We start from the raw sequence: 15,884 nt of genomic DNA, 5'->3' as shown, positions 1-15,884 counted from the left end.
AATAATACAACTTTGTTCTAAAAAAACAAAGACTTTTTGTCAAATTAAATATTGTTTTCTTTTATTATTATCTCATAAAATTAAGACTGTTCCATTTGTAACAATACCTTCTTATTTTCACAAAATTGCTACTTTTAAAATTACAACTTTACTCTTGTAAAAATATGATGTTTTTTAAGTCATGATAATGCTACTTTGTTAAAAGAAAATTCACTTTATTGTTGTAAAATCGTGACAATTTTTCTCGTAATATTACGACTTTAGCCTCACATATTTCTGACTTTATTCCAGCAACTTAACCTTTTCTTATGGTTTGCTAGCCTTGGAACATGAACATAAACACACCGCAGTGAAGTGAAGAATCCAAATGAAACCAACCAAGAAATCAAATTTGAGGGTGTCGAAAAGGAGGCGACGCGGCGGATGCCGCCGTTCAATGATCTGCAAGCTGCTTAAATCATCAAATGGATGTCAAGTGGTTAATGTGCAACCCAGAGGAGCTTAGGCTCCTCATGTGTTATGCCGAGGTGAACTTTTAGCTTTGGGTCTGCTGAGCCCATTGTTTTCTTTGTTTTTGTTTTTGTTTTTTTTATTAAGTTTTATTGTGCAGGGTTTTCTTTTGTGCCTCAGACATGAAGTGAACGGACCTTCATCGTGATGATGACGACGAGGACAGCATCCAGGAAGGATAAATCAAAGACGAAGGTATGACTGTTTTTAGTTCAGGGGCCACATTCACCCCTATTAGATCTCATGTGGGCTGGACCAGCATATTTGTGGATTGACAAGCTATGAATAATGACAATTCCAAAATGTCCAAATAATTACAAGTACATTCTGAAAATACCCACATTTATTGATTGTTACCTTGTTGCAAATCAAATGAGCAACCTGAAAATTCTCATTTTTTTTAAACCGCTTGTTATGAAAGACAAAAAGCGTTCCACCAAACCAGCTTCTTTTGAAATGAGGCTGTTGACTGAGATTTAGCAATATTCAGTCTTTAAAAATATTTCTAAAGAAGCCCAGTATTCATTTTGACAGACCTGAATAGTTCAAAGTGCAAAGGTGGCACAGCATTCCCCAGTTATTTGTATTGTTAGGCAACGCTTTCTTTTGCAAGCGCGTATTTGCAGCACCTTCCCGTGCAAGAATGACAGGACAGGAAATTGCAGGTGTGTTCAGGGAGTGGGCCTGGAAGTAAATGCACCCAACCCATGCACACACGCACATACACACATATTGGCTTGCACACAGCACGAGAGGTTCGCCAGTGATTGTTTTTTCCAACCTGCACAGCTCCTAACAAAGCAAGGTAGGTTTTGCTTTTATTCTGGTGCAATGAATATTCAGTATGTTTTTTTTTTTCTTTTTTTTTTCTTTGGAAGTCGTAATACTGCACTATATATCCATATAATTACATAGAGTACATTTCTGTTGATTTATGATTCGAGCGGCAAAGATGACAGTTTAGTGTGGGTTAATTGAAATGGAACCAGTCCTTCCTGTTGCTATGGATTTTTTTTCTTTTGTTGTATGTGTATTTTCAATGAGCTCAGTTTACAGTCCCAGCTGCTCTTCTTTTGTTTGTGCTAACAGACAAGGTAAACACCACTTAATGAATGGCCGCACTTTATTGTTTACATTACAGACTTAGTTTTTTTTCCACCAGCAAAGTGGAGAGTGGTATACAGTATGAATGTACTGTATGTATGCTATTCTAATGTGCTTGGGAAGTGAAGCAAATACATTGAAATACAATGCTAATAATAATGATAAAGTTAATAAATTGTGTTAAATAATTATATATGGGGACGTAGAGAGATGTCAGTATATGAATACTATACATTAAAATGTGTGCGTGTGTGAACAATGCCATAAATACAGTGGATATAAAAAGTCTACACACCCCTTTTGAAATGCCAGATTTTTGTGATGTAATGAAGTGACACCATGCTAAATCATTTCTAAGCTTTCGCCGTAATTATTGTGATCTATCACCTGTAGAACTCAATTGAGAGAAAAAAAAGTATCTGATCTTTGAGAGGGGAAGGAAAAACAAGCAACTGAGATGTGGTTGCAGAAGTATGCACACCGTCTTATACTGTAACTGGAGATGTGACAACTGCTGAATCATTCTTTCCTGCTGTTTTTCTTCAGCTGGAACTGGGTCCTTTGTCAAGGTGGATGGAATTATGAACACTTCCAAATATCCGTCAGTGTTAGCACACAACCTTTAGTCTTCTGCTAAAAGGCAAAAAAAATCAAAATAAAACCTGGAAAAGCCTACTAGAACAGCTGAAATGGATTTGAGTTTAATCGGAGGCACTTTAAACGGTGGGTGCACACTTGTGCAGCCACATTTTCTCAGTTTATTTTTATTTCACAATTATAGTCCACATTAATGGTTCAAAAAAAAGGTTTTCTTTTGGTCTCATTTTTTTACATCACTAAAACCTGGCATTCAGCGGTGTGTAGACTTTTCCCCCTGAACCATGCCGAGTCTGCAAATCATATTTAATTTTCTTTGAGACGCACAGTATTGGGGGAAACCAAAGAAAGTTACATGCTGGTATATTAAGAATACAATTTTAAAAAGTCGCTCCTTTTAGCTTTTGCTTTAGTCTTTGCTTCTTATCATTTCATTTGTCTCGCTGCCGTCAATGTTGTTTTATGATATGATAAGACTGCAGCACACAACGATCCTAATGAAGGCGTGTTTGACATCACCTCATCTCACCTCCATTTTCACCGCCATGATGCAATATGCACCATTAATGTGCTCGCTGTATGCGAGTGGCCGCATTTGCATCGACTTCGTATGGAGCTCCTTTGCTTATCGACGTTCCAATCGCGAGCGAGCCGAGCGGTCATGAGTGAAGATTACAAGGGCGTGTCTTTGTCACGATGCTATTGTTTTAAATGTACTTTGCTCATCTTCACCGATACCACCATCTGTCTACGCCAGGGAATAATAATGATGATGATGATGATGTCGATGATGATGTCTAGGCGGCACGGTGACCGACTGGTTAGAGCGTCGGCCTCACAGCTCTGAGGACCGGGGTTCAAATCTGGGCACTCCGGTTTCCTCCCACATCCCAAAAACATGCATGCTAGGTTAATTGAAGTCTCTAAATTGCCCCTAGGTGTGAATGTGAGTGCGGGTGGTTGTTTGTTTATGTGTGCCCTGCGATTGGCTGGTAACCGGTTCAGGTGTACCCCGCCTCCTGCCCGATGATAGCTGGGATGGGCTCCAACACGCCCGCGACCCTTGTGACGAGAAGCGGCTCAGAAATGATGTCTCTCAAGTGAAGAAAAATGTGACGCTTTCACACAGCACATTCACAACAACAACATGTTATTATATTATTACAGCATCGGTTGTCATAAAATTATGATTGAATTCTTCTAATTTTGCAGCAAAATTAAGATTTTTTTATTCTTGTAATAAGCCTACTACAATCTTTTTTCATATAGTTGTGGCTTTACTCTTCGCAATTTTACAGGCATATTTGGATTGTTTTCTTCTATCGGACCTTTACATCAAAAAATGGTGATGTTATTCTCATAAAATATTACAGCATTATATTTGTAATTTTACAAATTTATTGGTATAAAATTACAACTTATTACTTAATTATGAGCCTATTTTGACTGTATTTTTTTTTTACATGCATGTAGACACCATCAATCGTCACTTTACCGAGTACATGATATTTGCTCACTTACAATTGGGTTTGCTCATATGGGAAAGTATCACAATCTGCATAAATCAGTCATACAGGTATACTAAATGATATACAATTCTTGTTCCTGCTTTCAATGCTTGTGTGCTTCAGTCCACAGTACACGCGATGATGAATGAGGCCAATAAAGATGCGTTCAGGAGTGTCAACAGAAAGCCCGGCCTGCAGATCTGGACCATTAACGTGAGTCACCCAAAAAAGCAAACATCAGCCTTCGTTTACTTATTTGATGTGGACTTCATAACTGCTTTATTTTCAACATTTTACTTTACAACTTTTACTTTTGCTTTTCAATGTCCAACAGAAGCTGCAGATGGTGCCCGTGCCGGCCAGAAGCTTTGGCAACTTCTTTGAGGGCGATTGTTACATTGTTCTGCATGTGAGTACTCTGGAACCCACCTTCAATATCACCGGAGAGTTGACGCACCCCCTCCTGCCCTGTACATCTCCTAAAAAAACAAACAAAAAAAACAATGCCAAACAAACCCTTAAAAACGTCACACTTAGGCAAAGAATAAATCATGTAAATTAAGTATAATAGAAAGGTCCGTTAACATCTGGAGAGTGTTGGTGCACCGCCTCTCACTCATATACCCCCTCAAAAAAACAAATAAAGACAAAGACCTGAAAAAAACATACAATGCCGAATTTTTTTAAAAATGTGACTAACATTTGAATTTCACACATCCCAGGGGGTGCGCACACCAAAGCGAGTGTGTACATGAGTTTACCTGTTAACATCCCAGGAGATCCCCCACCCCACCCCTCCTAAAAAACAAAAACAGAAAGAGTCCAAACAAAGTCCTGAAATCCATTACACGAGGAAAATAAATATTTAATCTCACGCACCACCTGGAGGAAGCTCACGCACCCCCACAGGTGCGCACGCCAAAGCTTCGGGAACTTCCTTGATGGGTGACTGTTGCATTTTTCTGTCCTCCACACACCTGTTCAGATTTTTTGGGATGAAAATGTCACACTTTTAAATAGAATGTACATGTGACAAACAATGTAATCTCACGCAGCCCAAGGGGTGCGCCAGCCACAGTTTGTGAATCCCTGACTTAATCCTGTTCTGTCCACCAGATGAGTCAGAACATGGGTGCGGCCGACATCCACTACTGGATCGGGAACACTTCGTCGCAGGATGAGCAGGGAGCGGCGGCCGTCTACGTCACCCAACTGGACGAGCACCTGGGCGGTGCGCCGGTGCAGCACAGGGAGGTGCAGGGCCACGAGTCGGCCCGCTTCAGGGGCTACTTCAAAAACGGCATCATGTGAGTCCTGCATTGTGAGCTTGAAGAAAAGGGGCTGAGGGTGCAATACCTGAAGGTTTATGTTTTGCTGGCATTTGAGCAGCTGGTAACGTAATTGGTCGGAATTCTAACCTGTTGCCGGCCAAAAAAATAATAATACGCACCATTTTTACATCATTGGCCTTAAAATGCAGTCTAGAAAATGCATCTTAAGCACCCTTATAATTATTTGGTCATATATTTATTAAATGTTTTATTATGTATTTTGCGTATAAATATATTTTAAATTCATCAAAAGTTAAAACTACTCCATAATTTTTCCCAATTCTCCCTATCATGTAAAAATGTTTTTTTTTTAAATAAAATAAGCATGAATAAAAATTTACATTTTCTAAACTGCAATATAATAATAATTCTATTTTGATAGAATAATCTTGCATACATTATATATAAACAAATTAACAAACATTCACAAAAAGGTGGTCAGATTTATTTATTAGATTTAAAAAATATATATATTTATATTATATTTATTTTTATATGGTTTTATATAGTTTGTGTATATTTGTATATTGTTTGTACAATTTTAGATTGTGTTATTAAAATCAAAAGGTTTATCTCATCATTCATAATCCCTTAAATTATTAGGTTATTATTATTATTATTATTATTACGTCAAAGCCTAAAACTCTGCAAAATTTGTTTTATTATCGAAATATAACACAATATTTTATGTAACTATTCTGTTTTGTTCATGGTGTTTGGATGTATTTTCAAAAACTTTATTCTCAAGCAAATATCAACGGAAAACCTTTTAATTTTTAAATATTTTTTTGAATATCTTTTGAAATGAAAAAAACTAAAAATTCATTTTCCTCCCTTTTGCCCGATCACACAAAATCCCCTCAAACACTATAATTTTATTGTATTGTTTTTTAATTGACAAAAAAAAAGTTTATTTCTTTTAGATGCTAAGGATGCAGCTATACTAGTGTTGCAGCTACTAACATAATTGTTGGGAATTGTAATATGTTGCCAGGTAAAATAATTAAAGTGTTCTCGTGTCTTTATGGCATCATTAGCCTTCAAATGCAACCTCCAAAAAACACACAAAATGAGTTTTTACCAGATACGTCACTGTTTGAGGCCGTTAACAAAGCAGCACCACGGGGCCTGGTGTGTGTTTTTGTTTTATGGCACTTGAACTTTGCTTGGGTACGTTTGTTCCCTCTCCCTGTGCAGCTACAAAAAGGGTGGCGTGGCCTCAGGTTTTGACCACGTGGAAACCAACGCCTACAACGTCCTGCGCCTGCTGCACGTCAAAGGGCGGAAGCACGTCACGGCCTCGGAGGTGCGCAAAAGCAAATTGCACGGCAACAATACACACGCAGCCTGCTCTAGTGGGAATTTAGTGGGATTTTATTCAAAAATTACTTATTAGTAAAAAAAACAAAAAAAAATTGACATTTTAGATTGGTGTGACATTTCCCTTCAATATCAGCATTTTATGGAAAAATTTGTGTGTGCGTGTGTGTGCAGGTGGAGGTGTCATGGAAAAGCTTCAACACAGGCGACATCTTCCTTCTGGACATGGGCAAAGTCATCGTACAGTGGAACGGAGAAAAAAGCAACAGAAGAGAGAAGCTAAAGGTTGACCAATTTAATCCTAAGAGAAATATCTTTGTACAGTCATCATACTGACTTTAAATTCAGTAATGATTCATTTAAATAGCTTATTTTCACAACTTTAATCTTTAAAAATTATAACATTATTGAAAATGTAATTAAAAAAAACATTTTTTTCATTGATGAGTATGTTGTACTCTAATGTGCGTTAGATTTTGTAAATATATTTATTTTATATATTTTAGTCTGAAAATACTTAAATTTGCAATTGCATGATTGGTTTATATTATTATGTTTTATTTGTTATTATTGAATTCTAAAATGCCAACTTTAAATGCATTGATTATGTCAAAGCTTTTTTTTTCTTTTTTTCCTGATGGAAAAACTTTATATTGCTCTCTAATATGTTTTAATAACATATATTTGATTTAATTATTGTGCTTTATTTGCATATATTTCCCAAAAATGTTATTCTCTAACAATATTAACAGAAACTTTTCTATTTTGGATATTTTCAATTTAGGTTTTTATTCTATTTATTAATGGCCATATCATTTCATATTATGTACATATATATTGTATTTTAAAAAAGCAATATAAAATTGTCATTAATTTTCCATATTGTTAAAGCCTCTAAATATTATTATATATATTCATATACATTTCTTTATATATTTTTTGTAAATAAACTCTTTTTACAAATATTTACATAATTTTAATATGAAGTATAATAAATCATATTTAATTTTGATTATTATACTTTTTTGAAAGAAATTGTATATATTTTCAAGAGCAAACAGCCTTTTATTTCATATATATATATATATATATATATATATATATATATATATATATATATATATATATATAATGTAATATGATCATTTGATATGTATATATTACCTGACTTTAAATTTTTTTAAACCCATTTTGTTCCTTCACAAGAAAGCAAATAATTTAAGTCTATATTTTTTTGCAAGTGAAAAAAGTACTAATATAAAACAGAATATTTTATGTCATTATACAGTAAAAAGATGTGCATATACTTTATTTTCAAACTAACTTGCTGCCTATTTTCACATGCTCATACAACATGACCATCTTTTTTATTATGTCTTTTTTTTTTTTTTTTTATTCACATGTGACATGAATGTTGATGTTTTTCCCAGGCCACCTTGCTGGCTCAGGAGATCCGGGACCGGGAGCGAGGCGGTCGGGCTCAGATCGGCGTCGTGGAGGGCGGAGACGAGCGCGAGTCGCCCGAGCTGATGAAGACCATGACGGAGGTGCTCGGCCAAAGGAGCGGCCCGCTCAAGGCCGCCGTCCCCGACGACGACTCCCGCAAGGCGCACAACGCCGGCGTGAGGCTCTACCAGTAAGGACTCTCCGTTCATTCAAACTTTAGATCAGAGGTGGCAGAAGTACTCACAAATTGTACTCAAGTTGAACAACAGATACTTGTGAGAAAAAGACTCCGGTCAAAGTAGAAGCACTGATTCAACTTCTTGATTGAAGTAAAGGTAAAACAGTACAAACTCAGAAAAGTACAAAATTAAAAATGCATTTTTACTTTGAATGATATACTTTTTTCATGTATACATACTACTTCCTCTACTGCCCTCGCATGTGGGAAAGGACAGCCACAGTTGCCGATGCACTTTGGACACGGGGAGAACAGTAAAACACAAACACAATTAGCAAACTCTCGTAGGAGCTGCTGTCAGCCACAGCTACTTTTATTTAACTGAAGCTGCGCAACTAACCTCAACATAGTTCCTTGGCACAGTGATGCCACAAGAGATGCAGCAAAGCCCTACTTTTGTCTAAATGAAGCGTTGGTCTTTGCAACCAAGATGCCATAAGACTAAAGTAAAGCAATATTTTTGTCTATATGAAGCTCTCAACTCACTTCAACATAGTTCCTTGACACCACGATGCCACAAGATGACGGCAAAACACTACTGTAGTCTAAATGAAGCGGCTCAACTCACTTGAATGTAGTTTTTCGGCAGCAATATGGCACAAGTTGGTGTCAAAGTAATACTTTTGTAGCTTTGGCCTGAGCACAAAAATGTGGGAGAGCTTGCCAATGCCGAACTGTGAAAATGTGGGGGCTTAACTGTATCTAAAAAAATCCACAGTCCAGTAAAAACGTATTTGTACTTGTTACTTTCTACCACTGCTATTGACATGGAATAACGAAAGTTGTGTGTGTGCGCGCTTCTCCTCAGTGTTTATGACGTCAGTGGGAATCTGGTGGTTCAAGAGGTGGCTACGCAGCCACTAACCCAAGACCTCCTTCGGTCCTCTGTAAACACTTTACGCACCATCTATGAAATCTAGTGTTGTTGCTGGTTGATTTATTTGATTTGATCATTCTGTCAGGACTGCTACCTCTTGGACCACGGGGGCTCCAGCGTGATGGTGTGGAAAGGAAAACACGCCTCCAAGGAGGAGAGACAGGGCGCTCTGAACCGGGCGGTGGTGAGCGGCGAGCCCGGCAAAGGTTAATCATTCACAAGAAGCCACCTAGCAGCCGTTCCGTTCTGTCTGCGTGCCAGGGTTACATCAAGGCCAAGAAGTACCCGGCGAGCACCAGCGTGGAGGTGATGTGCGAGGGCGGCGAGTCGGCCGTCTTCAAGCACCTGTTCAAGGAGTGGAGGGACAAGAATCAAACGCAGGGACTGGGCACCACGCACACCCTGGGCAAGATAAGTAAGCCCCTGACGAGCGACAAACAAAAGTGGAATTGAAAATTGAAATCAAGTCGAAATAACAATCAAATAAAATAGAAAAAACAAAAATGTGTTGATAATTGAATTAAATCAATACAATAATAATTGGAATACATAATTAAAAAAAGAAATAAAATGCAAAAAAATACCAATTACATAAATTCATAAAATAATATATACAATGAAACAAAACTAAAATAGGAAAGTAAATGTAATAATAATAATAATAATAAAGAGCCACATATTATTTATCAGGTAGTACTTTGTGTAAAAAGTTTGCGAACCACTGGAATAGATGTTGAGCCCATTTCCGTCTCCCCCCCAGCAAAGGTAGACCAGGTGAAGTTCGACGTGCTGGAGCTCCACGCTCGTCCCGAGCTGGCGGCGCAGCAGCGCATGGTGGACGACGCCTCGGGGGAAGTCGAGGTGGAATTTTCATCAGTGAAACCTGCTCCTCCAATGTACGGAAGAAAACATTTCACGTGTATGTCAGGTGTGGCGCATCGAGAATTTGGAGCTGGCGGAAGTCAACCCGAGAACGTACGGACAGTTCTACGGCGGCGACTGCTACTTGGTGCTGTACACGTATCGCGTATCAAACAGGGAGCAGCACATTCTCTACATGTGGCAGGTTAGCTTGTTTCAAACGCATTCCTGCTTCTGTTTGTTCCAATGAAGTCATTTCCAACGTTCCTCTGCCGCCAGGGGCGTCACGCCACCAATGACGAGGTGACGGCGTGCGCCTATCAGGCCGTGCACGTGGATGCCAAGTACAACGGCGCCCCGGTGCAGGTCCGTGTGGTCATGGGAAAGGAGCCCCGCCATTTTCTGGCCATCTTCAAAGGCAAACTTGTCATCTTTGAGGTACGCCTTATTTAGTTTTTGTCAGTATTGGGAAGTAATGAAGTACAGATACTTCATTGCTGTACTGTAATTTAACTATTTTTTTGTGCAGCGGAGTTTTTCCCCCAAAACTAATCTAAATGGGTAGTGTATATAATTGATAGTAAACATAAATGTTTACTTTTTGCATTTTGACTTCAGTACATTTTCAAGTCTGTAGGGAATCAGCACTAGTACCATTTGTCTTTCTTTCAACTTTGTGACATAAATTAAATCCACTTGTATACTGGTCACCAGCAATATTCTCATTTATTTAAAAAATGGTTTAAATTAATAAAATAAAAATGAATACAATGAAAACTAAACAAAAGATTTAATTAAAGAAATAAAATTATATCACTTATAATATTGATAATAATCATCATCCTCATCTTAATGATGATTAACCAAGTACTTTTGATAAATAAATAAGACAAATTCTAATAAAATAATCCAATAAAATGCATGAAATAAAGTAAAACAATGCAAATTTTAAAAATGTAAAAACTAAAATAATAAAAAATAACATAAATAACCAAGTAGTTTTAAAATAAATAAAAAGAATATTCGAAAAAGAAAATTAAATAAAATAATAAATACAATAAAATAAATGAACTGAAAATTATATTCGGGCGAGAGGCGGGGTACTCAAATTAAAAGATTATATAATGAAAAGAAATGAATTAAAAATGAATTAAATCAAAATGCAAATGAATTGCATTCAATTACAATGAATTAAAATAAAGTGGCAGAGTAGTGGTTCGCCTTTCTGTCACACAGTCGAAAGGGTTCCAATCTCGGCCCAGAACGTCCTGTGTGGAGTTTGCATGTTCTCCCCGTGCTTGCGTGGCTTTCTTTGGCTACAGCTTCCTCCCACATTTCCAAAAACATACACGGTAGGTTAAATTGAAGAATTTAAATTGTCCGTCAGTTAATATTATTCCAAAAATGCATACAAAAGATGCCTAATAGAAGCCTCCCCCAAAACTTGAGTTAAGTAAACAAATGCTGCCGTGTGTGTGTGTGTGTGTGTGTGTGTGTGTGTGTGTGTAGGGTGGCACCGGTCGACCCGGCGTGGTCAACCCCGTGGGCGGTGCCAGGCTCTTCCAGGTTCGAGGGACTAACGAGCTGAACACCAAGGCCACCGAAGTGCAGGCCAGGGCGTCATCCCTCAACGCCAATGACGTCTTCCTGCTCAAAAGCGACCACTCGTGCTACCTGTGGTACGGAAAGGTCGGTGCTCGTGTTACGACCGCGTGATTGTTATTATTAACGCGAACGGATTTGAATGTAAACGGGTCGGGTCTTTCTGTCTCCAAGGGTTGCAACGGGGACGAGAGGGTGATGGGCAAAGCCATTTCTGACGTGCTCTCGAAGCAGGACAAGCAGGTGGTGATGGAGGGTCAGGAGCCTGCTGATTTCTGGGTAGCCCTCGGAGGGAAGGCCCCCTACGCCAGCGACAAGAGGTAAACGCAGAGGATATATATATATACTGCACAATTGCACAGTGGGGGAAGTCATAATTTGATCCCCTGCTGAATTTGTAAGTTCGCTCACTCACAAAGAAATGAACAGTCTCAAGTTTTGATGGTTGTTTATTGGTTTCATCTGACTCTGGATAAAGTCACAATAACATTAATATTCTTTTTCCCCCCCAGCTTCCAGAAGGAGGAGCCTCTTCACAGCCCTCGCTTGTTTGAATGCTCCAATCAGACGGGTCAGTTTCGGATGACCGAAGTGGACGACTTTGCGCAGAGCGACCTAGATGAGGAGGACGTCATGCTGCTGGACACCTGGGAGGAGGTGACGCGTTACACCCGCTCCATTTCCTTTTTTCTTATGTGTCAGCCAATCGTGTTCAAGACTACAATTGTGCTCCCCCAGCGATCTACGTGTGCCTCTCAAGACCTGTGTGTTTTCTTTGGCATTCTGAGGCCTATTCCAAACATGAGAATATATTCTTTATCCTTTGCGAAAATGTATTAATATTACAGTAGCTCACTGAGTCAGTTGTGAAACACTTCTTCATATGTGTCTCTGTCAGTATTGTACTTCAGCCAGGTGGCCAAGGCACACACATCAGAAGGAGCAGCACAATGTCCATTGAATTGGAGCAAATACAGTAATGCGGCAGCAACTGTTTAATTAAAAAAAAAAATTCTTATTTGGTGGGAGGCTGGAACAGATTAATGCGGTTTCCATTCATTTCAAAGGGAAAAGATGATATGAAATATGAGTGTTGTGCGTCACGAGCGTGGTCATGGAATAAACTAAACTTGTATCTCAAGGCACCGCTGTATTACACACCCAAGCCATTAAATAAGTACATTCTCCATAATGTGTTCCCTTTAAATGACATGCAGTAATTCTAATTCATATGCCCACAAAAGCACTGTACATTATTTGTTTTTTAAAGAATATGTATCTTCCTCAGATTTTCCTGTGGGTGGGAAGCTCCGCGAACCAGGACGAGACCAAGGAGGCGTGGAACTCTGCCCGCGAGTACCTGCGCACCCACCCGGCGGGCCGCGACACCGACACGCCCGTGGTCTCCGTCAAACAGGGCTTCGAGCCCCCCACGTTCAGCGGCTGGTTTCACGCGTGGGACCCTCACAAGTGGAGCGTGAGTAGACGAGAAACCAACATGTGGAGCCAACCATCTCAAAGACGATGAAGATGGCAAGTCCGTTCATTTTGTTCATTTTCTTGTCAACAGGCGGGGAAGTCCTACGAGCAGATGAAGGAGCTGAACAACGACGTGTCGCTCTCACTGATCAATGTTGTAAGTGATTGATTAAGGCCTATTATTCTTTTCCTATAAGAAATTTGGACGCCACTGACTGTACTGGCAGAAAAAGATCTATGATGCATCAAGGTTTCTGTCACCAAAGAAGGGGAAATTTTTTTTCCCCCCATTAAAACGATCGTCTTGCAAAAACGATACAATATATTGTGATATTTTTCCAACAATACCAATAATATCATGTTGCCATCATTGTGTGATATATGTATTGGAAGAAAACCATCTGCAATACATTATGATATCGATTTAAATGAAAAAGTCATCTCGCAAAAGCAATACGATTCACCAGTAGCAATATTTTGACAATGTTACCAATGATGTCACGATATTGCCATTGTGCAATATTAATATGTTACCTCACCATATCTATATAACTAAGGAAGGGAAACGTTTTTAATATATTTTACAGTTGAATATTTTTCATATTTTTCCAATGATTTATTATTATTTTTTTACTAATTACAGAGTATTTTTTGGTCACAAATCCTACTAAATTAAAACATATTACCCAGAACATCCTACCAGAAGAGACTTGTATCAGTCACCCAGTGATGTTTTATTTTTCTGAAATTGCTTATTTCAAAACAGAACTAAAGAGTGTCAGTTTTCTACGAATTTCAGGGTATTTTTTTGTCACAAATCCTACAAAATTTCGACATTTTAGCCAGAACGCTCTCTTGGCATCATGTGTGTCACGCTCTTCCCTCTCTCGTGCACTGCAGAACCTGAACAACACCACTTTGAATTCAAGCGGGGGTGGTTACCAGGCTCCCGGAGGCCCCATGAGCCCCCCTCCATTCTACAGGGGCCATTTTGGGGACTCTTCCCCCCACGCCACCAGCCCGACTACATCCCACCCGTCCTTCACGCCCCCCGGGAAGCACGTGGCCCCCGAGCTCCTCATCAACAAGCCCGCCTCGGAGCTTCCTCCAGGCGTGGACCCCTGCCACAAAGAGGTCAGAGGGCAAATATCGGTTGTGCACTAGGGGGCAGCGTAAGTGATCTGTAACCTCATGTTCTCGATCTCAGAACTTCCTGTCGGATGACGACTTTGAACGGCTGCTCGGAATGGGCCGCTTAGAATTCCAGCGCCTGACAATTTGGCGGCAGAACGAGCTGAAGAAGAAGGCGGGACTGTTTTAATGCCGTCGAACCTTTTTGAACCAGATTGAAACCCGCGATGAAAAGTTTTTACACCCCTGGTTAAAACCATAAATACACCACAAACTATGAAAAAAGTTTAAATTTAATTTTTTATTTATCACTTCAAAATACTTCCTTGGCACCAATTACTGGACTACTTTCCTATTTAGACAAGACTATGGCAGCATCTTGTAGCAAGAGCACAAAAAAATGCAAATAGATGAAAAACTGAACATAATTTCCACATAAAATAATAATAATTTGTGAATAGCAAATAGTGAATAAAAATAGTGCATAGGCGGGGCTTCACTGTTTTTCATTATTTATTCATTTATGTCATTAAACAGTTTATTGATATTGTAAATGATCAAATAAAAATATTAGTAAAACATTTTTTTAATTAATTATAGGTAAATTAATCATAAGTCTATAACTATTTTACAAATTTATTTTGTACCTCATTTATGATGTTGGCGGCACGGTGGAAAACTGGTTAGAGCGTCTGCCTCACAGTTCTGAGGACCGGGGTTCCATCCCCGACCCCGCCTGTGGGGAGTTTCCATGTTCTCCCCGTGCCTGCGTGGGTTTTCTCCGGGCACACCGGTTTCCTCCCACATCCCAAAAACATGCATGGTAGGTTAATTGACAACTCTAAATTGCCCATAGGTGTGAATGTGAGTGTGAATGGTCGTTTGTTTGTAGGCGCCCTGCGATTGGCTGGCAACCAGTTCAGGGTGTACCCCGTCTCCTGCCCGATGATAGCTGGGATAGGCTCCAGCACGCCCGCGACCCTAGTGAGGAGAAGCGGCTCAGAAAATGGATGGATGGATGGATATATGATGTTTCCATTTTAAAATTCAAATATGGCTGTTGCACACAAACGTTTGCCCACCTCTTGTTTATAATGAAAAAAAAAATCATTCTCAGCTGAAAAAGTAATTTAATACCTAATTTAATGTATTTTATATACAGGGTCTCTGCATGTTTAGGGAAGGAAATAGGACCACTCGGAATGGGCGACTGCAGGGCTCAATCTTATACCATGTTAAAAGATTTGCAACCCTATTATTTTGTTTATGTATATAATCTAATAAGTATTACAAAAATCAATCATGGGAAGTGACGGTGATTGCCTCCGTTCATGGATGAATGTTTTAATCTTCCAGGGAACTACTGCCATGTGAGTTCCGGTGGGGGTGATGATGTATAATTAAGGCAATCTTTTGCGTGTGCAGAGTGACAACATTTCTACTCATTAGTGAATGATGCCCTCTGTTGCTAACAAAAACAGTGGCACCTCAACAACTGCAATCATATTATATTGTACTGTATTCAATACTGATGAAAATCAACCACAGGATGTAATTCTCATTACTTCAGTTCACGGATGGCAGCAGTCACGTTCCACCGAGCCCATTTAAACTTAGTTTCTAACCAGAACAGCAGCACTTAATCAGTGTTGCAGACAAATTAAAGTGTGGAGTCTTAACTGCATGTTGAAAAGGGCTTTCCCTGTGCTGTTGTAAAGACGATCGTTGACACGTGGTTGGGGAACGTTGAAGCTGAAACCAGCTGAACTCTGGCACTAACCAAATAAGTGGCAGGTAAACAACAACTGCAATCATATAACTGTATGTTGATGTACTGTAATAAAAAATACAAACCAAAAAAAAAAAACTGCCAACAGAAG

At 39.1% G+C, this 15,884-nt stretch overlaps 1 protein-coding gene across 3 annotated transcripts; it reads left to right on the top strand.

The window, feature by feature from the left end:
• The first annotated feature begins 366 nt into the window (after nt 1-366).
• Nucleotides 367-15,883, top strand: vill (villin-like). Of its 3 annotated transcripts, XM_061757492.1 has the most exons (21): nt 367-527; nt 631-705; nt 3,843-3,932; nt 4,054-4,128; nt 4,836-5,026; nt 6,248-6,356; nt 6,545-6,655; nt 7,801-8,006; nt 8,863-8,941; nt 9,017-9,115; nt 9,193-9,346; nt 9,692-9,792; nt 9,860-9,997; nt 10,072-10,230; nt 11,302-11,481; nt 11,569-11,714; nt 11,907-12,051; nt 12,683-12,871; nt 12,965-13,030; nt 13,774-14,007; nt 14,081-15,883. In XM_061757492.1, the coding sequence occupies exons 2-21, from the start codon at nt 658-660 to the stop codon at nt 14,192-14,194; spliced, it is 2,634 nt and encodes an 877-aa protein (XP_061613476.1). In that variant the 5' UTR covers nt 367-527; nt 631-657; the 3' UTR covers nt 14,195-15,883. The 3 variants fall into 3 exon arrangements, with proteins under 3 accessions (XP_061613476.1, XP_061613477.1, XP_061613478.1); XM_061757493.1 differs by lacking the exons at nt 367-527; nt 631-705 and adding an exon at nt 1,184-1,315; XM_061757494.1 differs by lacking the exons at nt 367-527; nt 631-705 and adding an exon at nt 1,184-1,319.
• The last annotated feature ends 1 nt before the right edge of the window (nt 15,884 follows it).

The sequence above is a fragment of the Phyllopteryx taeniolatus genome, chromosome 20 (assembly GCF_024500385.1).
Source record: "Phyllopteryx taeniolatus isolate TA_2022b chromosome 20, UOR_Ptae_1.2, whole genome shotgun sequence".
Taxonomy (NCBI): domain Eukaryota; kingdom Metazoa; phylum Chordata; class Actinopteri; order Syngnathiformes; family Syngnathidae; genus Phyllopteryx; species Phyllopteryx taeniolatus.
Note: the sequence above shows the minus strand (reverse complement) of the source record. Positions and strands in the feature narration are given on the sequence as shown.